This window comes from Parambassis ranga, chromosome 22, assembly GCF_900634625.1.
Source record: "Parambassis ranga chromosome 22, fParRan2.1, whole genome shotgun sequence".
NCBI classification, from domain to species: Eukaryota; Metazoa; Chordata; class Actinopteri; family Ambassidae; genus Parambassis; species Parambassis ranga.
Genome location: NC_041042.1, coordinates 2,073,894 through 2,098,707, shown reverse-complemented (window position 1 = coordinate 2,098,707; position 24,814 = coordinate 2,073,894). Strand labels below are relative to the sequence as shown.

The 24,814-nt window shown below is 42.9% G+C and overlaps 1 protein-coding gene and 1 long non-coding RNA gene across 14 annotated transcripts in view; both read left to right on the top strand.

Annotated features, from left to right (window-relative positions):
• The window catches only part of LOC114427111 (dentin sialophosphoprotein-like), a 130,504-nt gene that overhangs the window by 20,582 nt on the left and 85,108 nt on the right, over window positions 1–24,814 (top strand). For all 13 annotated transcript variants that reach the window (XM_028394902.1, XM_028394905.1, XM_028394904.1 and 10 more), the window contains exons 8-12: window positions 10,968–11,052; window positions 11,615–11,670; window positions 11,899–11,919; window positions 12,104–12,163; window positions 18,709–18,762. In XM_028394902.1, the coding sequence (XP_028250703.1) occupies window positions 10,968–11,052; window positions 11,615–11,670; window positions 11,899–11,919; window positions 12,104–12,163; window positions 18,709–18,762 (276 nt within the window). The remainder of the gene's footprint in view (window positions 1–10,967; window positions 11,053–11,614; window positions 11,671–11,898; window positions 11,920–12,103; window positions 12,164–18,708; window positions 18,763–24,814) is intronic.
• LOC114427120 (uncharacterized) lies at window positions 19,308–20,299 on the top strand. The gene is made up of 3 exons (XR_003669440.1): window positions 19,308–19,378; window positions 19,586–19,672; window positions 20,180–20,299. It is a non-coding gene; the product is annotated as an uncharacterized LOC114427120 (long non-coding RNA).

Sequence of the window (24,814 nt, the reverse complement as noted above, 5' to 3'; positions counted from 1 at the left end):
TTGGTTTAACGTCACCAGGAGCTCCACCGTCTCTACAGTCCCTGGGTTTACACTTCTCTGGTCTCTCTATCACGCAGAGGGGAGTTCGCCCCAATACGCGCAGACACACACACACACACACACAGCATGTGCGTAAATGCGCACGACTCTCTCTCCCTCTCTCTCTTTGAATAAACATGAAGTTGCACTTATCACTCACTACTGTTGGTACTCACCACGAATCTGACTGTGTGAAGAAATCTGTTGCTGAGATGTTAGCCTCCTCTGCAGCTGTGTGTCTCCTTCTTCCTCTCTGATCCTTCTCTTCTCCAAGTTTAGTCACGCTTGAGATGATTTGCTTTGCAATTCAGGCAAAATATCCTGCTGTGTCTATCGTTGAAAGTGTTCACCAAACAGCTTTATTGCTCGTCGAACAACAACTAAAGCTCTGCGCTGCGCTCTCGCTCCTACAACGGCCTGAGTATGAACACCTACCTTTAATCTTTGCCTTTATTGTCAAAGATCAAAGCCTGTCACCACGGTAACAGCCCCTGTCTGCCTGTATCCATGGCAACCTGAATGGTTATCAACTGCCCCTAACTGCAGCTCTCTCTGTCCCCTCCTAATGCGTTTCCAATGTAAAAACACCCTCTAAGCAACTTCTGTTTTTGTCCAAACCGAAGCCTTCAGGCAAAAAGTATGGACACAGTCAGAATCACAAGATGTTGCTCTACAACACAGTATATGCTTAGTGGACATGTAGCAAACAGCTCCAAAGCGATGAATATGGCAGATATCATGTGTAATGATTTGATAAAGAAGTAGCCGAATACTATACAGCTGAAGGATGATCAATAAGACAGATATAATGCTTAAAGTCTGATAAAGACTACAAATATGGCTGCCAAATGCAGACAAATGCCATATGGTTACCAAATATGGTAACAGCTCTGCCTGCCTCATTAAGCTTAATTAATGTTATTTTTTCCAAAAAGTATAGGCAGAACTTTTTCTCTCAGTGCTGTGCGTCAACCATGCTGTGATTGGTCGGAATTTATTGTGGGCGTGATGAATGTGGAGAAGCCAAGAGCTTCTTCAGGTGCAGAACACACAGACAGAAGGAGGATGATCACCGATTGATCACCGCGTTACAGCGGCTCGTGGACATTAAACCCCGGGAGACGGGATGTATTATTGCAGACAGTCATCCACACGTTCACAGAGTTAAACTCACACAGACCAGAGGTCTGCTACAGTCAGCTACTGATCTTCTATCTGTTGTCAGCTGTGCGCCCTCTTCCCTGAACATTATCAGCTCGTTAGGCCAGGTCACCACGACTGTGCTCACAGTTTAAAACACAACTGCACTGTCAACCTTTGGTGTGTGACGTGCGCTGTGTAGGAGGGTCTTATGCACACACTTCTCGGGGAGTATGGTACCTCCGTGCCGAAACGAACTTTTTTTTTTTTTACCACCCGCGGAGCGAGTTCTCTGTTCTCGTGGATCCTTGCATACAAAACTAATTAGAAAACAATAAATAACATAAATATGAACATCCATTAAAGATCCATTTGACTCGCTTTTCCATCATCATCATATCTGCAACTCTTCTTTGATTCAGATCTTGAAGCGCCTTGCGTAACTCTCTTTCTGTGGCAACGAATTTAGTGTTGTCTGAGCGCATAATCTTAGCCTGACCTCTTCTGCATGTATGCAAGAGTTGGTGTCAGACTATGAGCAATCTTTCTTTTTTTTTCTTACATTTATTTTATAGAGAAAAGTGGCCGAGTCGCAAATTCCACCGCCGCCCGCCCCCCCGTTGAATTTTTTTTTTCCGGCGGGGGGCGGCGGCGGTGGAATTTGCGACTCGGACACTTTTCTCTATAAAATAAATGTAAGAAACACAAATAAGTATAACAAAATACATATTTACACATTATGATTACTTCATTTCTTATTGTCATTATATATATTATTTTTCAGATGGTTCCAGATGCTCCAGGTAATTTCCCACAGACTTGTCCCACAATGGGCAAATTGCGTTTTTGCAACAGCACAGTTACAGAAAGCAAAAGATAAGAAAAGCTATATACATAATAAAATAAACTACCGATATTATGCAATACACTCAAAAAAGAGTTTACAGATTAACAATTACTGCACAGATGAGTGGAGGTAGAAGTGGTTTGTAGAAAACTGTACATAGTGCATCAAAAGAGTGAAGAGTGTGCTGTGTGAACATTGCACCAATCCAGCTGTTCATCTGTGGAAAAGTCTTCTGCCAGTGACTCAGAAACAGCATCTCAGTCTATAATCTTTTCTTATTCTTTCAGAAATAGTCGCGCTGTAAATGTCTCTTTTGTCCCTGCAATAGTTGTGTGGCAAAAGTTGAAAAATGAAGCTGCGCTACATGAAAGAAGCGCAGTTTACTGTGAGCGTCTGAGCGCGAGCTCCCCTGTTCATCCGGAACGTCCTGACGTAACTTCCGGGTTAGCGTAACAAAACATAGCACCGCTAATAAGTCAAATAAAAGTTTCCAGTAAGAAATAACAGTGAATAACAGTGTATAACAGGGGTATGCAGAACAATGCACCTTCCGGCTGAGATAACAGTCCGCTACGCGTCTATTATTGTGTTCAGAGCCGCTTTTCAGACGTGTAGACGACTCAGCTAGTTAGTGGAGATACTTCTCTTGTCTTCAGAAGACATCTTTGATACACACGTCAGAGGCACAAGGCTCTACAATTGGATATTTGAGCCCCTCGTGATATCGCTCGATGGTCCGATTGGACACTGACTCGCCCGTAGAATAATACAGCCAGTCTACATCACACATGCCTGAAGTGTCCTCTTTTCGAGGAAAGAAACAGAACGTCTCTAGCTATTACTTTCCTGATGTATGAGCGACTTTGTAAGACATATGCTCTCGTGTCGTATACGACAACAACTCCGAAATAATCAAGATAATAATAATAAATAAAATATTGCCGCAAATTATAGGGGGGCTTTGGATTATTTTAGGGAGGCTGAAGCCCCCCTAAAATAGGGCTAGCGACGTCAACGGAATCATATCTAAGGACAAACGGAGCTGCTGCTGTCAGCTCTGTCCACCGTTTACTAGAGTCCTCATGGAGCCTCTTCATCAAATGCCTGCGTTATTGTTTCGGTGACGTCATTTGCTGTTGTCTGCATCTGATGTACACACGTGGCCGCACACACACACACACACACACACACAGGCTTAGCAGACGCGCCGCTGCTGCCGGCAGAAACAGTGCCGAACATAAAGGTGGAGTTCTTTCAGGGACCAGTTGCTCCGTTCTCTTTTCGTTTTCAGCCGTAGCTTCCTAACAGGGAGGCTGTCATTGGTTGGTCGTGTTCACGTTAAGCGCACTGAGAGTTGGACGAGTGAAAAAAAACTCACGCATCTTCGCGAACATAGAACTGCAATTAATAGAAGGTGCTCTATGGACGATAAAACGATCTGTCCGTTCTGGTAGATCGCCGATACGTTCAAATCCTTCACGATCATTTATCGTCAAATCGCACAGCCCTACTTTTATCTGATGTGTTTGGTGCATTTCATGAAATTTAATTTAAATTTAATGGCTGTTTTTTAGAAACAGAAACTGTTTGGACGGTTAAAGCTGCAGCTGTGGTTCATCAGTTCACTGTCTGCACTTCTGTCTCACTTCATACTGTTTGTGTGTGAGGAGTAAATAAGGCTCTGTTTAAGATTGTTGTACTGCACAGAGGACAATTCTCTTTAACCTGTGGAGGTCAATGTAGAATCGTTCACAGTGTTTTAACTCTTTCCTTACTGTACAGGCTCATCATTTAATATAATAGTATTGCTGTTACTGCTTCTGTCTCGTAATCAGGAGGTGACTGTGGCTCCACACAGCGGCACATGTTCACAGGAGTCAAAGTGAGCTGACATTGCTCAACATTGTTGTGTGTGGTGTTAGCTCCTCCTGATGAGGATGGGATGATTATTGAGATTCTTGTCAAATGCATGTTTTTTACCTTAAGGTAGCTGTTATTTGTTTTGATGTTTGTTTGCTGAACATTAAATGTTTCAACCTTACTTTGGACTCTGTCTGGTGTTTTATTGTTTCATAGTCAAATGTTTAGAGTTAAACTTCCACATGTTGCTGCCACTGCAGGAGAGGCTGAGACTGGACGTGTGTTTAAAGAGTGTTAACAGCTGCTGGGATTATAATCTGATTATAATCTGTGCATCATCATAGACAGAAGATCCAGTTATTACCTGCAGCAACAAGCCCATCAACAACAAATATATAAACAAGGGATCATATCTCTGCTGTTCTAGCGTCTCTTCACTGGCTCCCAGTGGACTCAAGAATACACTTCAAGATCCTTCTTCTAACCTACAAGGCTCTTCATGGACTGGTTCCATTGTATCTGCAGGACCTGATTGTACCATATGTTCCTAATAGGACACTCAGATCTCTGAGTGCAGGTTTACTTGTAGTTCCTAGGATTCTTAAAAGGCACCGCTACTATGGAGCCATGGGTCAGAGAGGCAGACACTGCCTCCACCTTTAAGACTAGACTTAAAACCTTTCTGTTCAGTAAGGCGTACAGTTAGCCTTAGACCTAGTGTGTAGGGCTACAGAGGGGCTGTTGAGAGCATCCTGTCCAGCTGCATCACTGTGGTACGGAGCCTGCACCGCCACCTGCAGGAAGACGCTTCATCGCATAGTGAGAGCAGCTGAGAGGATCACCGGCGTCCCTCCCCCCTCCCTCCAAGACCTCTACGACAGCCGTCTCACCCGAAAGGCCCTCCGCATCTCAGGAGACCCCACCCACCCTTCACACCGCTTCTTCAGTCTGCTGCCATCAGGAAAGAGACTGAAGCCTCCGGGCCAGGACCAGCAGACTGAGGGACAGCTTCATCCACCAGGCTGTCAGGAAGCTGAACTCTCTCCCTGCTGGGCCCCACTTTCTCCCCCTTCCCTCTACAAAAGAACCCTGACAACAGCTGACTTTGACTTTGACTTTGATAGTTACAGTTGCCACAGGTAGAACAGGTGTCACAGGGCTGATAAAATCTTAACTTTTAGCACAGCTATGCTGCTCTAGACCTACACTGTGGGGGCACAAACATGATCCACCGAGAGGTTTCCCTCTGACCTCTGACCTCTGACCTCTGACCTCTCCTCTACTCTCCTCAGTCTGGCTCATACTGGTAATATCATCTCATAATCTGTTCACTGTCTTCCTCATAGTTTTGTGCCTCTCTCTCTCCCTCTCTCTCTCTCCCTCTCTCCCTCTCTCTCCCTCTCTCAGACCAGCATGCTGACCTGCAGTCCGGCCCCTGATCTGACCTCAGGAAGCTCCGCCCTTTTACAAACATCGCACTTCCTTCTGAAAGTTGAGGACGAGGCAGAGCTGCAGCTGCTGTGGTGCAGTTACACAGAAACAAACAGTGAGTTTTCTTCTTACATAGATTTTCTCCACAGTGAGTTTTAACTTAGATTGATTCAATCTGTCTCAGCTTGTTTAATCTGTCAGTTCTTCTCTCAGAGCTGTGACGCTTTAATGATGCATGTTTTGTTCAGCTGATCAGGGAAGAAACAGAAAGTGAAGCTTGTTGAGTCCTGTGTGAACAAAGGCTGTTTCAGCCACTCACTGATTAATCTCTGCTTATTAGCTGAAAGCCTGAAAGTCCACAGTGTTTATCTGTTAGTTTTTATTTAGTGATTTATTTTGTTAAAGCTTGTGTCAGGCTGCTGGTTAGTTAGTGCTGAGCTGAGATAAAATGGCCGACAGGGGGACACACACTGCACACTATATAACCTGTGAGGTAAATGTGCTATTATGAGACAAATATGAAATATGAATGTATTTAATTCAGACAGAACGTGTTGTGTTCCTCTGATTATTCAGCATAGTTCACAGGAAGACCTGCAGCTCATGAAGCTTTGTCTTGGATCTTGAAGCTGTCTTTGACCTGATGCTGTTTAAAGAAGACAGACCACATGAAGTGAACTTGGAAAGCTGCGTGTAAATAAAAGCGATCAGTAATGGTCACATGGTCAGATATATATAAAGATATGTACAGGTGGACTCAGACAGTCGTCAGCTTCACCAACATTTTGCACTATGACAGAAACATGATGCCACTTTAATTTCTAAGGATTGTAATGAGGCCGTAGTTTTATTCATGAATGAACCGCTGCTGTCTGAAACACTCACTCACAAACACAGGACACCTGGAGCGCCCCCTGCTGGCTGGCTGCAGTATAGGTCATCAACCCCACCTCCTCCATGTTAGTGGATGGAGTGGATCATGGAAATAAAATCAGCTGGATGTGCTGAAGACTGGAGAGAACTGTTTCTCTGTTTGATATGAACTAAAGACACAAAATATTTTCTATGAACAACAAGCAGAGTCATGGTGTTACGAAGAGGACACACAAAGCTAACAACTGATGTGTTTATTCCTGCAGGTACACAGGGAGTAAGTCAGTGGAAGAACATGGAGGATTCAACATCCTGTGGACAACATGTCTCAGAGCATGAAGCTGTCAGGTGAGGTGATGTCCTCTAATCAGCTCCAAACACAGTCTGAGTCTGTCACAGCAGTTCTTCCACTCTACAGAGCTCAGTCAGTGTGAAAGTGTTTAACATGCAGCAAGTAGCAGCTGATGATGACATGATGTGTTCTCTAGGGGTGGGCGAATCGATCTAAATATCGATAGTATCGATATCAACGTTAGGATCAGTAATTACTCGATACTAGCGTGATGAGATCGATATTTCTGTGGAAGTTTCTCTTCTGTACCTTCAGCAACTTTACTCGTATTTACTCGCGGTGCAGACAGCGCTCCTCTCTCACTCTGCTCAGTGCGCAGGCACAACCGCCCCTCCCCCTCCTTCTCCACTCTGCCGGAGCAGACAGAGCTCCTGATTGGCTGTAAAGTGCAGCTAGAATCATGGAGATGGCAGAGAGGAAGAGGAGCGCTGTTTGGAGTTATTTCACAGCGACAGACGAGAAGAAGAAACTGCTACTTGAGGGGTTCAGGAAAGCGACCTGCCACTGTGGAAACACAACTCATTTACACAAACATAAAGCAGCAGAGCCCAAAGACCTCGAGCTGCAGAGTAAACAGAGGGAGGAGGAAGAGGCAGATCCCCAAACATGAACCAGAGACAGTGGTCACTGACAAAGGCTTTACTGCAAAACACAGGTAGATGATTTTAAAAAGTGAAGGGTTAGATTGAGTAATCTGCAGCATGAATTAATGGTGTCTTTCTGAGTGCTGTGATAAGACATGCAATTTTAGCAGAATGACTGAACAGTCATCATATCACCAGCTGAAATAAATCTTGTTTTTCTCAAATTCCAAAATATATCTAATAATGTAATTATATAAGTTTATATAATGATATATATTTCAGTATGATTAATATAATTATGCTTTGGTGATAACTGTTGAAGGATCTTTATTCTTCATATTTAGACTACATGCAGGTAGGTGTTAAACTTTTATAAAAGTATCTTAGTCATGCTGTTTCACCTGCATGATTCACAAAGAGCCATGGCTGTCACAAGGAGCATTGCTGACATGATTGTGAAGTTAAAATTTCAAACTTATACAGTTCTGCACTTTTGTTTGCAGCTTGATTTACTTAACACATTTTTCTTGTGTATTATTATTCTGCTAATCACGATAATCTATTTAAAGGCAAAAAAAGAAGGCAAAAAAATAATTATTTATGATCATGAAATTTAAAAGTAAAAGTATCGGTATCGGTATTGGTATCGGCGATACTGGCCCTGGATTTACTTGGTATCGGATCGATACTGAAATCTTCAGTATCGCCCACCCCTAGTGTTCTCGAAGCAGTTACAGCTAGCTGCTAGCTTTAACAATCAAAGCATCTGTTGATCCATGTTTTCTTCTTCAGCTGCTCTCACCTGAAATATTTACTGTAGTGACATCATTCTGCACGTTGATGCTTGTTGTTGCTCCGTGAAATGTACACAGAGACATATTGTAACATTTAAACTAAACTAAATAACACTGTGTTTCTCCATGTCTGACAGAGCTTCACCACTCATACACATAGTGGTCGAGACGGAGTCGATCACGGAGTCCAAGATATTCGTGTACCCGCAGCTCCTGGAGCCATGCACGGTATTTATCCTCTTTGTTCAGCTCAGTGTGTTGTGTTGATGTTGACAGGAGAACAAATGACAGAATCATCACACAGTAACTGTCCATGTAGAGCTGTTAGCAGTGACCTCAGTGACCTCTGCTGTGATAAGTTACAGCTAGCAGGCTAATGTTAGCTTGTCTACCTGCTAATATCATTTGCAGCAGAGTTCAGTCTGAGTGGATGTGATGTTGAACTAACATGACTTCAGCAGCTGATGTGGTTCATGGTACAAAGTTGTAGAAGGTGCTGCAGGGAGGATCTAACAACAACACATGAACCACACACAAACAACAACAGGTCCAACACACTAAACACACAAAGAGCTGCTGTAAAACACAGACACACTCACAGCACACATGGAGACTGAGCATGTGCACCAACAACAGGATGCAGTTCACTGAACGACCACAGGTGTCACTGTGATCAAGTGTTTTCTGACTGTAGTGTTAAGAATGTTTAGTTTCTAAGTCCTAGAACCTGATGGAGGCTGCTGCTCCACCCTGACACCGTCTCACAGTTCAATGTTTGTCTTCACCTCAGGTCCTGATGGATGATTGTATAGCCCTGTCCCCTCCTCCTCTTCCATCTGTGAGGTAATGTAATCCATCATTTCCTGATCTCCTGGTGTTCTAGGTGCTCTGTCACTGACTCACTGACCAGCTGTAACTAGCAAACTATCAAACCTCTGTGTACTGTGGGGGTTTAGTTTTGTGGTTATTAAGCTTTTTTCAGCCCATTTGAAAATAATGGAGAATTAAACTCCTCTAACTTTGACCTTCAACTACTTGGTCATACTTTAAGCTACAGAAACGATTAAACTATCATTCTGTTCAGATATTCGACTACATTTCAACATATGTTTAACTATGTTTAAACTATTTCACAATTCTAATGATGAACAACAGCCAGAGTCATGGTGTTACCAAGAGGACACACAAAGCTAACAACTGATGTGTTTATTCCTGCAGTTGTACACAGGAAATAAGTCAGTGTAAGAACATGGAGGACATAGTCTATCCCCCAGAAATGTATCCAAATGGACAACATGTCTCAGAGCATGAAGCTGTCAGGTGAGGTGATGTCCTCTAATCAGCTCCAAACACAGTCTGAGTCTGTCACAGCAGTTCTTCCACTCTACAGAGCTCAGTCAGTGTGAAAGTGTTTAACATGCAGCAAGTAGCAGCTGATGATGACATGATGAGTTCTTGAAGCAGTTACAGCTAGCTGCTAGCTTTAACAATCAAAGCATCTGTTGATCCATGTTTTCTTCTTCAGCTGCTCTCACCTGAAATATTTACTGTAGTGACATCATTCTGCACGTTGATGCTTGTTGTTGCTCCGTGAAATGTACACAGAGACATATTGTAACATTTAAACTAAACTAAATAACACTGTGTTTCTCCATGTCTCACAGAGATCCTTCAGAACACAGCACAATCACTGACTCTGTGTTTACATCCATGGATGATAACAGGTGAGAAGATTTACAAACAGACTTTAATGAATCAGATATTAATGGATAAGGTGGACGTAAGATTTAAAAAGTGACTACACGTGTTCTTCTTCTTTGTCTATATCTCACTTCCTGTTTGTTTTCTTTTACCCTCCAATGTAACACTTGCTTGTTTTACTGAGATGACCTTGACGTTCTCATTCATAAGTGACGTGGTTCTTTTCCTTATGTGCAAACGTTACCACAACATGTATGAATACTTCACACACACAGTGTATTTGTGACTGGGCCAAACACTCAGGCACAGTCTTCCAGTTTAGTCTCTATCATCCTTCCTTCTGTCAGACTCTCCATCAGTGTCGATGTAAAGTAACGCAGCAGAGTACTCTGATTACTTTTTTTATTGTAATATGTGATCTAATGCCAGCTACTAACACTAGCATCATGGCTAACTGCAGGATGCTCATTTAAATCAACAACTCACTGAAGACACAAAGCATGTACATGAACTGTCCCTGTTTAACCTGACACACAGGTTGGTTCATTGGTTTAGACCTGCACTGGACAATACATGCACAAACTTAAAGTGTTTTGAACACAACAGGACAGTAAGTTCCTTTGTGTTCATGTATTTAACCTACTTGTCTCAGTAGGTGGTGCTGTAACAGAAGTTACTTTTTAACACCAGTAACAGATTACTCTCAAAGTAACACTGTCTAACTCTTCTCTCCACCAAAGGTCTGAATCATTTGACTGGAGTGATGGATCCATGAGGAGTGACAGTTCAAAAGGTCAAGTTGTTGACTTTAAAGGATCAGATCCTGAGAGGTGAGATTTTATTATTAAAGTCAGACTGAGACCAGAGCAGCAGAAAGTTTGAACCTAGCAGCTGGAACAACAAGCAGAGATCCTGAAGCAGTAAGAGTAGACTGGAACTGAGACCAGGGACCAAACAAAGAGCAGCAACACAACCTGATGAAGGTGAAGCACACAGTTTAAATACACAGGGAGAGAGTGAGCAGACTCAGGTGGAGACAGGAAGTGACACAAGCAAACAAAACTCTGCAAAGAAAACTGAACAGGAAGTCAAACTATGAAGAAGAAAACATCAACAAATATTAAAAAGCTCAGAGAACAAAGCCAAAGATTCTAACAGAGGAACAGACCACCATGGAGTATGACATGAGAATATTTTCACTTTTATATTTTCATGTGTTCATGTGACGACAGAAGAAGACTGAACATGTGGACATGTTAGCTACATCACAGCTAGCTGCTGGTCCTCTGATCAGGACCAAAACCCAGACTGAGTCTGTGTCTGATGTGTCTCTCTGTGACTGCCAGATCCTCTCCACCAAGACCTGAATCCTCAAGACCCCAAACCCCAGATGAAGCTCTGCAGATCTCGGAGCTCCTGGAGTCAGATGAGGTATTTATCCTCTTTGTTCAGCTCAGTGTGTTGTGTTGATGTTGACAGGAGAACAAATGACAGAATCATCACACAGTAACTGTCCATGTAGAGCTGTTAGCAGTGACCTCAGTGACCTCTGCTGTGATAAGTTACAGCTAGCAGGCTAATGTTAGCTTGTCTACCTGCTAATATCATCTGCAGCAGAGTTCAGTCTGAGTGGATGTGATGTTGAACTAACATGACTTCAGCAGCTGATGTGGTTCATGGTACAAAGTTGTAGAAGGTGCTGCAGGGAGGATCTAACAACAACACATGAACCACACACAAACAACAACAGGTCCAACACACTAAACACGCAAAGAGCTGCTGTAAAACACAGACACACTCACAGCACACATGGAGACTGAGCATGTGCACCAACAACAGGATGCAGTTCACTGAACGGCCACAGGTGTCACTGTGATCAAGTGTTTTCTGACTGTAGTGTTAAGAATGTTTAGTTTCTAAGTCCTAGAACCTGATGGAGGCTGCTGCTCCACCCTGACACCGTCTCACAGTTCAATGTTTGTCTTCACCTCAGGTCCTGATGGATGATTGTATAGCCCTGTCCCCTCCTCTTCATCTTCCATCTGTGAGGTAATGTAATCCATCATTTCCTGATCTCCTGGTGTTCTAGGTGCTCTGTCACTGACTCACTGACCAGCTGTAACTAGCAAACTATCGTTTCTCCAGAGGTATATGGTTCTGTCCGCATGTGTCAGCTTTAACAAACCCTGTAAACTCTCTGTGTAACTTCAGCTCTGTTCTCTGTGATGATCATTTATATGTGTGGTTGATAACAGACTCATTTCTCTCTGTCTGCAGAGCTGTTTACTCAAGGAGGAGGTGAGATTCTGTCATCACTATGTAACTTCATTATAAATGTGATAAACATGAAACATGTTAAACTTTTACTACATGTTTCTGTGCTTGGCTCTTGTTTTTAAGTGTTTAACTGTCTACTTTTTGTCTCTGTCTTCTCTCCGTGTGCTTGATGGTTTCCACCAACCCTTCAATCCTCTCTCTCCAGAATTCGTTCCATGGATAATCGTAATGATTTTAAAGGAAACCATCTGTCCATCAACAGGGAGTAAGATTGTATTATCAATATATAACCGTATCTAAACATCTTCTTCCTCTACCGTTTATCCGGGGCCGGGTTGGGGGGGCAACAGTCCAAGCAGGGACACCCAGACTTCCCTCTCACTGGACACTTCCTCCAGCTCTTCTGGGGGGATCTGGAGGCGTTCCCAGCAGCGAGACATAGTCTCTCCACCTTGTCCTGGGTCTTCCCCTCCCAGTGGGACATGCCCGGAACACCTCCCCAGGGAGGCATCCAGGAGGCATCCGAACCAGATGCCCGAGTCACCTCCTGGCTCCTCTCGATGTGGAGGAGCAGCAGCTCTACTCCGAACTCCTCTCAGACGACCGAGCTTCTCACCTTATCTCTAAGGGAACGCCCAGCTTTTCCTTCGAAGGAAACTCATTTCGGCTGCTTGTATTCGCGATCTCATTCTTTCAGTCGTTACCCAGAGCTCATGACCATAGGTGAGGGTAGGAACATAGACTGGCTGGTAAATTGAGAGCTTCACCTTTCGGCTCACCTCCTTCTTCACCACGACAGACCGGTAGAGCGACCGCATTACTGCGAAGGCTGCACCGATCTGCCTGTCAATCTCCTCTATCTTTCTAAACATGTTGTAAACACTCATTGTGTTTAAATTTTGTTTAAATATGTTTTTGTCTTATTGTCTCTTTGTCTGACAGACCTGAGCTCAGCTCTGGATCCTCTGACTCCTTGGATCAGCCTCCCAAAGGAGGTAGGATGTTCTGCAGGGTCCTTCAGGGAACAAGTGATCCAGAGTTTCCTCCTGACAGAGTTCATCTTCCTGTGAAGATAACTAGCAAACACTGACCAAACCAATGACACATCAATGACACATCAGTCACACAGTGGAGCTTTTGTCCCTTTAGGGGCTCTGTAGGAAATGAACCAAATACTGAATGAATAATCACACATGGAGCCTGTGGAACAAACCAGAGAGAACTTTGATCTAAGTCTGTGAATCAAAGACACAAAACTGTTTTATGAACAACCACGGTCATGATGTTACCGAAAGGAAATTTAAAAAATATTTGAACTTAAATTGGCAAAAGTGCACGAGGAAATAGAAGATCATGTCTTAGAACTCCTTCTGAATGGACAACATGGCAGTGAGGATGAGCTGATAACACTGTGTCTCCATGTCTGACAGAGCTTCACCAACCAGCCCTAGATCCTCTAAATGCAGGGATGGACGCAGATCAAAAGAAAACGTTATGAATTTTTAAGGATCAGATACTCAGAGGTAAGATGGAAACAAGTGTTGTATTATTGATCTGTAACTGCATGTGCAAATGATTCAAAGTGAATCAGTCAATAGAAAACAATAGAAGAGTGGCACGTCCTTTAAAGGAAGATGGTTCTTTCTCTCAGACTTGATTTTATTAGGAACATGTGACTCACGTCATGGATTTATTCATGTTTGTCTTCTTCTCCAGGGGGGTGACGTCCCCACTGCTGGTGTTTGGGGGTGATCAGTGGTGGTAGCATCAACCAGAAGGAGTCAGGAGTCAGTGCTGAAGCAGACACATGGGTTTTAATTAATAAACATAAAGCGGTTCTAAAAGAACCAAGCCAGCCTTATTGAACCCTTTCTACAACAAAAAGAAGCCTTTAGGTCAGCTAGCATGTAGTTAGTGTTTTACTTCCTCAGCTAACACTAGGAGTTAATCAGCACCTCATCTTGCAGTGATAGGTCACAGCTGCATTAGCTCACCTGCTGCTGTCGGCTCCTGCAGCCTGTGACAGGACTTCTCCAGCCGAGGCCGTGCAGCCTGTGTAGAATGTGGAGCAGTGACTGTTGGCCATAAATAACGTGCAGTGATAAAATAAGCAACAATATATGATATAAAAAGTCAAGTCGTGCTGCTACATGTGCAGTGATTTAAAAACAGGGTGCAGTGGTTTGACCTCTGACCTCTAACCCCTGACCTCTCCACTTTAAATGGATTATAAGAAATGCAGAGTTCAGTACTTCTGTATTATTGAATCTTAGCATCCTTGTAACAGCAGGTTAGCTCCTCCTGGTGCAGGGTAATCATTGATTCAATACACGTTATGTTATTTGTAATGGATCTGTTACATGAACCTGATCACGGCTGAACTTTCTTTTCCTTAAATCAGTGAACCACAAATAAATCATTGAAGCTCTTTGTGTGTGAAGTGTCTGTTATTTTCATTTTTGTGACAGTGATTCATTTATTTATATTTTAAATGTGAATTCAGGCCGATGAGATCCTCTAATACCTTCATGACACATTCCAGCAGCTCAGCTGTGTACAAGAAGGCAGCAGACTCACACTGACAGCTGTTAAACACACCAAGCATTTACTGATTTTAAATATGTGCAGCTCTCTGTGGCTTTCTGTCCTCCTCTCTGCTCTCCTCTCTGTTCTCCTCTCTGCTCTCTTCTCTGTTCTCCTCTCTGTCCTCCATCTTCCTCCTTTTACACAGACCTTCTCCACCAGCCTCTGAATCCCAGGATGTGTCCATGAGGACTGTGAAGTTCAAAGAGAAACTGTTTGATTTGAAACAAACACACCTTAACTGGACGTAAGTCTTTGAAATCAACACATTCATCAAACGTTTGCTGCATCTTCTGTCCTCTGATTTATGTATTAATCTAATCTAATCTAATCTAATTTTCCTCTCTCTTGTCCTCTTTATCTGACAGACTGCCTCCAACACACCCTGAGTCCTCTGAACAGAGAAACATCAGACAGTGAGTGTTTTTGTCATCAATACTGAGGTGTTGTGTGCTACATGGACACAAACACACACTAAATATCTGCAGCAGATAAACAGATCACCCGTCGGCTCCTCACCTCTCAGAGTTAGGATTATTTTAATAAGTACTAACTGTTGTTAGCCGTCGAGGCATTTTGCTGCTTTCACTTTCGACTCAGGTGAAAAATGTTTGATGGTTTTTTCCCTAAAAGAAAAGCAGCAGACATATTTTCAGCTTTAGTTTGTGGATTGATATCTGCCGCATGTGAGAGATTTATTCTGGTTAGTTGTAATCTGAAATTATATTTTGGTTCGATCAATCACGGACTCACCTGCGCCCCCTGTGAATCGTGTCAGCAGGTGCAGTGCACTGCTGACGGCCTGTTGTGCACTTTCTGTGTGTGTACACAGGGCCCACAGGTGACTGCTTTGTGTTGTGTTGTGTTACAGCCACCAGCAGCAACAGAAAACCTCCTCTTCCTCCTCCTCCTCCTCCTCCTCCTCTTCCTCCTCAGTGTGGACACACAGTGAATCTGAAGGCATCATGGGGAATTCGTGAGTAGCCGGACGTTAAGTGCTGCTGCTGTGTTTGTGTTTAACAGTCTCACTGGACTTCCTGTCTTCCTCTCTGTCTGACAGACCGTCTCCAAAAAGATTAAAATCCTCTGAATCCAGCGATACATCCATGAGGAACAGAGGGAATGTTTTTATTGTTACATCCAGAATAACATCATCTTTATAATTAGATTATTATAATCCCATAATTTGATGTCTCAGTTTGATCTGTCCAGGGGGCCCTGCCTCTCATCTGTAGATAGCTGGGATCTGACCCTGCACTGTGGAGCAGAGCAGGGTCAGATGATGGGTGGATGTGTTCTTGAAGCAGTTACAGCTAGCTGCTAGCTTTAACTCTGTCACTTAGGGGAGATTTTATTATTAAAGTCAGACTGAGACCAGAAGAGCAGAAAGTGTGAACCTAGAAGCTGGAGCATTCAAACTTCTTCTGTTTCTCTTGATTCTTTTTCTTCTTTATTACTCTTCCATGTGTTTTTCAGCATTTTTCAAATTTTTGAAGGCATTGCTTGTATTTTTCTCTATTTATCTGTTTTCAACTTTTTGAATTGTTTTTTTTTAGCCCATTGAAAATAATGGAGAATTAAACTCCTCTATCTTTGACCTTCAACTACTTTGTCACACAGGGAGCTCTTGGAGGTCTTGAAGCGGGAGTGGGAGGAGCATAAGTAGAAGTTCCAGAAGCTCCTGGAGTCAGATGAGGTATTTATCCTCTTTGTTCAGCTCAGTGTGTTGTGTTGATGTTGACAGGAGAACAAATGACAGAATCATCACATAGTAACTGTCCATGTAGAGCTGTTAGCAGTGACCTCAGTGACCTCTGCTGTGATAAGTTACAGCTAGCAGGCTAATGTTAGCTTGTCTACCTGCTAATATCATCTGCAGCAGAGTTCAGTCTGAGTGGATGTGATGTTGAACTAACATGACTTCAGCAGCTGATGTGGTTCATGGTACAAAGTTGTAGAAGGTGCTGCAGGGAGGATCTAACAACAACACATGAACCACACACAAACAACAACAGGTCCAACACACTAAACACACAAAGAGCTGCTGTAAAACACAGACACACTCACAGCACACATGGAGACTGAGCATGTGCACCAACAACAGGATGCAGTTCCCTGAACGGCCACAGGTGTCACTGTGATCAAGTGTTTTCTGACTGTAGTGTTAAGAATGTTTAGTTTCTAAGTCCTAGAACCTGATGGAGGCTGCTGCTCCACCCTGACACCGTCTCACAGTTCAATGTTTGTCTTCACCTCAGGTCCTGATGGAAGCTCGTAGAGCCCCGTCCCCTCTTCATCTTCCATCTGTGAGGTAATGTAATCCATCATTTCCTGATCTCCTGGTGTTCTAGGTGCTCTGTCACTGACTCACTGACCAGCTGTAACTAGCAAACTATCAAACCTCTGTGTACTGTGGTGGTTTAGTTTTGTGGTTAGTTTAAAAACTCTCAGCACTGTCTGTCACTGCATGATCTCTTTCTCCATCTGTTTCTCCTGCAAAGTGTGACACATGTTTATTCACCTGCCTCCTTCAGTCAGAGTCATCGGTGGAACAAGTGCAGTTTATTTACTGCTTTGGAGGCAAGAATCAATGAGTTAGACCCCGTTCAGACTTGTAATCAATTTTTGTGACTAATTTGTAAAGAGAAAGTAAATTTAAGAAGCTCTGACAATATTAAAACAAAATCTCTGCTCATTGTGAACTGAGGAGATGCTCACTGCCCGGACAACCTGGGTTTCAGCATCCTCTCTGCCTTTTTTTAGTTTAATTAATCATCATTTAGTTTAATTAGTCATCTTAACTCAGATGTAAACTCTCAGTCTCTTTCTGATTGGATGACCTCCTGTCCGGTGGCGGAGCTCGTCCGGTTATGTCACATGAACCATTATGAAGGACAGTTATGATGAGCAGATTATCTTACCTTAACAAGTGGAGAGAGGACATGGACACAGTCCTGTTTCCTTCCAGCCGAACGACACACTCAGACCCGTTGTTAACCGTTCCTGTTCTGCTTCCTAACCGTGGAAGAGCAGGTAGGATGTTCTGCAGGGTCCTTCAGGGAACAAGTGATCCAGAGTTTCCTCCTGACAGAGTTCATCTTCCTGTGAAGATAACTATGGGATGTAGCTGAAGCTCTTTTAATGACGTCACCAATAATAAAAACAACCTGACCTATAGACAGGTCAAATGATCAAAAACTTATTACAGTCACACTTTGTGTAAATCACATCTATTTTTCTAAATTCCCATGAATCATTTCCAGTTAGTAACACTAAACTCATTTACATTAACTGGTTCAAATCATCTTTTCAAAAACTTAGTTGTACGACAAAAATCTAATCTTCTCTTCACTGGCTCCCAGTGGGTCAAGAATAAACTTCAAAATTAATTGATCCATTATTTTATGTCATTAACTGTGTCCAGTCTTCTTTCTCTCTCTCTCTCCCTCTTCTTCTCCTCTCTCTCTCCTTCATCCTCTCTGTCCTGTCTCCCTCCTCTTCTTCTCCTCCTCTCGGCCGACTGTCAGCAGGAAGGTTCTCCTTATGAGCCGGGTCCTGTTCAAGGTTTCTTCCTGTTAGAAGTTAAAGTAAAAGAGTTTTTCCTGACACTGTTTCTCTTAATGGGGTTCAGCCTGTTTCTGTAAAGCACATTGAGGCTGTTCTGATTGTAAAATGTGCTCTATAAATGAACTGAATTTGAATCAGACGGTCTAGTCCTCAGTCTTTCACCCCGTCTCTTCAGGTATGTGGTTCTGTCAGCATGTGTCAGCTTTAACAAACCCTGTAAACTCTCTGTGTAACTTCAGCTCTGTTCTCTGTGATGATCATTTATATGTGTGGTTGATAACAGACTCATTTCTCTCTGTCTGCAGACACTTTACCACAAGGAGGTGAGATTCTGTCATCACTATGTAACTTCATTATAAATGTGATAAACATGAAACATGTTAAACTTTTACTACATGTTTCTGTCTTTTACTTGTTCTTTGCTTGTTTAACAGTCTCTACCATCCACCAAGCCCTCAGTCCTCTGACTGCAGTGATGTGTCCTTGAAGAGTGACAGGTCCAAAGGTCGGCCCAGTGACCTCTCCAGGAAACGGATGTAAGATTGAATTATCAATATAACTGTATTTATACATGTTGTAAACACTCACTATGTTTACATTATTTTGTGTTTTTGTTTTTATATATTTTTACCACTGTCTTATTGTCTCTTTGTCTGACAGACCTGTGCTCAGCTCTGGATCCTCTGACTCCTTGGATCAGTCTTCCAAGAGCAGGTAGGATGTTCTGCAGGGTCCTTCAGGGAACAAGTGATCCAGAGTTTCCTCCTGACAGAGTTCATCTTCCTGTGAAGATAACTAGCAAACACTGACCAAACCAATGACACATCAATGACACATCAGTCACACAGTGGAGCTCAGAGGACCAGCTGATTGTTTGCTGTGAGCTTTTAACCCTTTAGAGGAAATGAACCAAATACAGAAAGAAACCTCACCCTGAACCTGTGGAACAAACCAGAGAGAACTTTGCTCTAAGTCTGTGAATCAAAGACAGAAATCAGTTTATGATCAACCAGGATATTAACAAAAGGAAATAAAATATGACTAATAAATGTGTCTTTATAACAAACTGTTTTTATTCCTGCAGCTGCACTGACTTTGACTCTCTGTGTAAACAGACATTATGTTTAACTTCAGCTGTGTTTTTTGGATTTTGTTTAAATATGTTTTTACCACTATCTTATTGTATGTCTGACAGAATTATGCTGAGAAAGAAACTGGAAAACCTGCGGGAAATGGAGGGCAAACGGCGTCTCTATAAAGTCCCTCTGAGTGGACCACATGGCATCAAGGACGGGCTGATGTCCTCCAATCAGGACCAGCCTCAGTCTGAGTAAGTGACAGAAAGTCTTCCAGACTTCAGGGCTCAGTCTGGCTGAGACAGTGATGAACATGTTGGATCCATGTTTTCTTCTTCAGCTGCTGTCAGCTGAGAGATTTGCTGCAGTGATGTTATTATGTTGATGCTTTCATAACATGTGGAGACGTGTTCTGATGGTTTTATTAACACACTAACACAGAGTGTCTCCGTGTCTGACAGAGCTGCACCAACCAGCCCTGGATCCTCTAAAACCTGTGATGTATTGATGAAGAGTGACGGGTCCAAAGGTCGAGCCGACACTGACAGGTGAGACTTTATCATTAAAAAGCTGCATGTTTAAATGTTTCAAACACACGGTGTGTTCAGGTGTTGCTGTGTGTTTTCTGTCCTGTTGGGGTAACATGTTATAAAGAAACACATCTGAGTACTCAGATTACTTTTTTGTTGTATTCTGTAACTACATTACCATGTTAGCTTCTCAATACAAGCTGTGATTTTTGGTATGTTTGTAAGTATTTGTGATGCTAGCTAAAACACTAGCTTTACAGCTAACAGCTAACAACAACCACTCAGCTAAGTGCTTCTGTGGCTGAATATTATAAATACAAATAACACACAAACAGTTGTTGCAGGAAATAAATCAACAAGTGTTTCATCTGGCGATGAACCCATGGAGTCAGAATATCAGGGAGATGATGCTTTAACAGCTTTGTTAGTACATAATGCCACGACTGTTATGTTTAAGTTAAGTTTAATTCATAAGAGAATATTTATGTGTTGCAGTGCTGAGTGTGTCTTATTATTTTTTCTTAGGAAAAGTCGTTCCAGTCGTCGTTTGTCGTCAAAATCCGGTCAGACAAAGAAAAAAGACTGAAAAAAGAAAGAAGCCTGGAGACGAAGACTTTTGTGTCTTTCATTCTTTTATCTAGGGGTGGGCGATATGCAAACTTTTTATATTAATGATAAAATCACGATCTCGAGTTTATCACGATTTGTTTTTACATTGACACTAATTTGTATGTTTCTGTGTAAATGACTTCAGGTAGCTACTCTGTCACTTCTCAAAAACTATCAGTAGATCTAAAAGTAAACTCTGATAACGTGCACTCAGTATTAGTTTTCAATAAACATGAATATTTAAATAACAATTACAGAACAAAATTAAGTTTTATTTCAAATAGGTTAAAAGAAGACTAATGTAGTTCTGTAAAGTATTATTCAACAGTCATTTAAACAGACTGAAGTGTGCCTCCTAAGGTTAAACAGTAAATACAGTGTTGAGACTTAAGTAACTCTTAAAGTTCAATGTGATTTAGAACAAATGATCAAACTTTCATGGGAATCATATCTAAGGACAAACGGAGCTGCTGCTGTCAGCTCTGTCCACCGTTTACTATACACAGGTTTAGAAGAGCTGCTGAGGACAGAAGCAGCAGCGAACCTGAATATAAGGAGCTGGTAATGTTCAGAGAGGTGGGGCACTGCGACACACGTCGCGCGGACACACACACACACACACACACGCGGGCTTAGAAGACGCGCCGCTGCTGCAGAAACAGTACAGAACATAAAGGTGGAGTTCGTTTTAGGGACCAGTTGCTCCGTTTTCATTTCATGCGTCTGTGCGAACATAGAACTGCAATTAATAGAAAGTGCTCTATGGACGATAAAACACAGCCCTACTTTTATCTGATGTTTTTGGTGCATTTCATGAAATTTAATTTAAATTTAATGGCTGTTTTTTAGAAACAGAAACTGTTTGGACGGTTAAAGCTGCAGCTGTGGTTCATCAGTTCACTGTCTGCACTTCTGTCTCACTTCATACTGTTTGTGTGTGAGGAGTAAATAAGGCTCTGTTTAAGATTGTTGTACTGCACAGAGGATAATTCTCTTTAACCTGTGGAGGTCAATGTAGAATCGTTCACAGTGTTTTAACTCTTTCCTTACTGTACAGGCTCATCATTTAATATAATAGTATTGCTGTTACTGCTTCTGTCTCGTAATCAGGAGGTGACTGTGGCTCCACACAGCGGCACATGTTCACAGGAGCATCAGCAGGCTGCTGCTGAGCAGAACGTTGTAAAACTGAAAACAGTTTGTTAAAGCTCAACATTGTTGTGTGCGGTGTTAGCTCCTCCTGATGAGGATGGGATGATTGAGACTCTTGTCAAATGCATGTTTTTTTACATTAAGCTAGCTGTTATTTCTTTTGATACAATTTAGTTTTGATGTTTGTTTACTGAACATTAAATGTTTCAACCTTACTTTGGACTCTGTCTGGTGTTTTATTGTTTCATAGTCAAATGTTTAGAGTTAATCTTCCACATGTTGCTGCCACTGCAGGAGAGGCTGAGACTGGACGTGTGTTTAACGGCGGCTGGGATTATAATCTGATTATAATCTGTTACATGAAGGACATCAAGTCATCAAACTAGGGGCCACAGCAGATGTAATCAACAAGCTACAGACCAGCTGCTCATGGACATCGACAGGCTTAACATGACTGTGGTTAAATGCTGCATTGATGACTCGTCTGTTTTTCGACTCTTCTTTACAAATCAGCTGATAAGGAGCTTTTTTTATACTTTTTTGTAGAGGAAACATATTTCATGATTCCAGGTCAGCTGCTGGTTTCCACACACTGAATGATGACAGTTATTCATGTGATCAGCAGCTCTGCAGCGTCGTCTTCTTCTGTGATGAAGACGGCCACAGACTCCACCAGCTCTTCATGAAGGCTGCTTCTGTCCTGAGAGGAGCTGCAGTCTGAGGTGGAGGTGACGGAGAGAGCACAGAGGAGACGTCTTCACCTGCTGCAGGTCAAAGTGTCATGGTGCAGCTGCTCTCTGTGGATGCTGCTCTTCATCCAGCAGAACACATGTTGTAACATGACACCTGCTGGATTTTATTCATCTGATGACCTCAGACTCATGATGTCTGTGTGAGAGCAGCTGGAGGAGAATGAAGAAGAAATGACAGCAGCGCCACCTGCGGGCTGCCGCTGTGCATTCCAGATCCATCCGCAGCAGCCGCCATGTTGGACGCAGCACCGCTCTGTGAGAGTCTTCCGCCACAGTTCCGCCGCCAGCTGCGCACTTCGTGAACCTTCACACATCAACGCGACAGTAAGTCTGTGTGTGTGTCTGGAGGTCTGACTTCCTCCACCTTAAAGACTCAGAGCTGCACCTGAGTCTGACCCACAGCTCACATCTGCGGACTGGGGCACTTTTTATTAGCGTTCCCTCGTGTCTGTCCGTCCGCTGTGTGTATTCACAGGCTGCAGCGCACACACACACACACACACACACACACACACACACACACACACACACCCTGAGTAAACATCCAATCAGCGTCCGTATGCAAATGAGTCAGCACGTGGTCTAACGGGGTAGTGACAGGTTTCAGTGGTTACGGAGAGGAAAGACATTGAAGAAGCTGCACACACGCATCTCGGGGAGTGTGAATACTCCGCGCCGAAACGAACTTTGTTCTTGTTCTTGCCTCTGTTGTACAGTATATAAGTAATGCAGATAAACTGAAATAAATGTGCTATTGTGAGACAAAGTCATATGAAATATGTATGTGTGTATTTCAGACAGAACGTGTTGTGTTCCTCTGATTATTCAGCATAGTTCACAGGAAGACCTGCAGCTCATGAAGCTTTGTCTTACATGGATCTTAAAGCTGTCTTTTTTTAAAGAAGACCACATGAACTGAATCTGAGTCTGAATCTGAATCGTGTTTATTGCCATATAAGTGAAGAGGAATCACATTACTAGGAATTTGCCTAGTGATTGGTGCGTACATAAAACATATAATAATTGTGAAAGTGTTTAACATGCAGCAAGTAGCAGCTGATGATGACATGATGTGTTCTTGAAGCAGTTACAGCTAGCTGCTAGCTTTAACAATCAAAGCATCTGTTGATCCATGTTTTCTTCTTCAGCTGCTCTCACCTGAAATATTTACTGTAGTGACATCATTCTGCACGTTGATGCTTGTTGTTGCTCCGTGAAATGTACACAGAGACATATTGTAACATTTAAACTAAACTAAATAACACTGTGTTTCTCCATGTCTGACAGAGCTTCACCACCCATACACCCGGTGGTCCAGAGGATCATGGTGTCCCCGACGCACCCGGAGTTGGAGTGCCCAGAGCCAGCTGAGGTATTTATCCTCTTTGTTCAGCTCAGTGTGTTGTGTTGATGTTGACAGGAGAACAAATGACAGAATCATCACACAGTAACTGTCCATGTAGAGCTGTTAGCAGTGACCTCAGTGACCTCTGCTGTGATATGTTACAGCTAGCAGGCTAATGTTAGCTTGTCTACCTGCTAATATCATCTGCAGCAGAGTTCAGTCTGAGTGGATGTGATGTTGAACTAACATGACTTCAGCAGCTGATGTGGTTCATGGTACAAAGTTGTAGACGGTGCTGCAGGGAGGATCTAACAACAACACATGAACCACACACAAACAACAACAGGCAGGAGGACATGGACACAGTCCTGTTTCCTTCCAGCCGAACTACACACTCAGACACCTGAAGGCCCCCCACCCTGTTGTTAACCGTTCCTGTTCTGCTTCCTAACCGTGGTCTGGGAACACAGCAAAGATCCAAATCCACGGGTGTTGAGGTGGCGGCACATTAATAACGGGCCGTTACCACTGAAGAGAATGGGCCTTTATGATTGGACTGCACCATAAATAAATAATAATAAATAATCATTTGAGCATGTTAAGGCCTCCAAAAATGCGATCATTGTGCTGGGGGAAAGAAATGGAAAAACAACAACACCCCCTGAAGTAGTATGAATGGTATTCTTACCTCAGGCCCCAATAATAAAATCCAGCCAAATAAAACCCTTTGTTTCCCAAAGTTTATGTTGGGGCCCTGGTTTCTTCTGAGCAGCAGTAGTGTTTCTTGTCCTACCACACAGTCCGTGAGGGACGTGAGGGAAATGAGGAAAACCCTTCACCACAACAACAACAACAGATCTCTCCTCTCTCTCTTCTTCTCCCCTCTCTCTTCTTCATCCCCTCTGTCCTGTCTCCCTCTTCTCTCCATTTCCGTGTCCGGTGTTTGGATGAACAGGTGAACACGACAATCTTCTGTTTGCTTCCCGGATGAACAAAGCTGTGGCTGTATTCCTGAATGACAGGCGTCACGTCCACAGCTTGGTTGTGAGTGGTGTGTTTAAAATAAGATAAAATAAGGTCAAGTAAACAAGGTCAAGTCAAGTCAAGTTTATTTATAAAGCACATTTCTGTCTTTTGCCTGTCTCCTTTCCACAACTATCCCTAATCGTCGGGTTGCCCAGGCTGTATCGGTCCTGATGGTCTACACACTTTTTCGCTCGGCCTGGCAGACCTGGTAGTACCAGCTTTTCCGGTAGTCCTCTTGGTCATGGTAGTACCAGATGTCTGCATTGATCCTTGCAA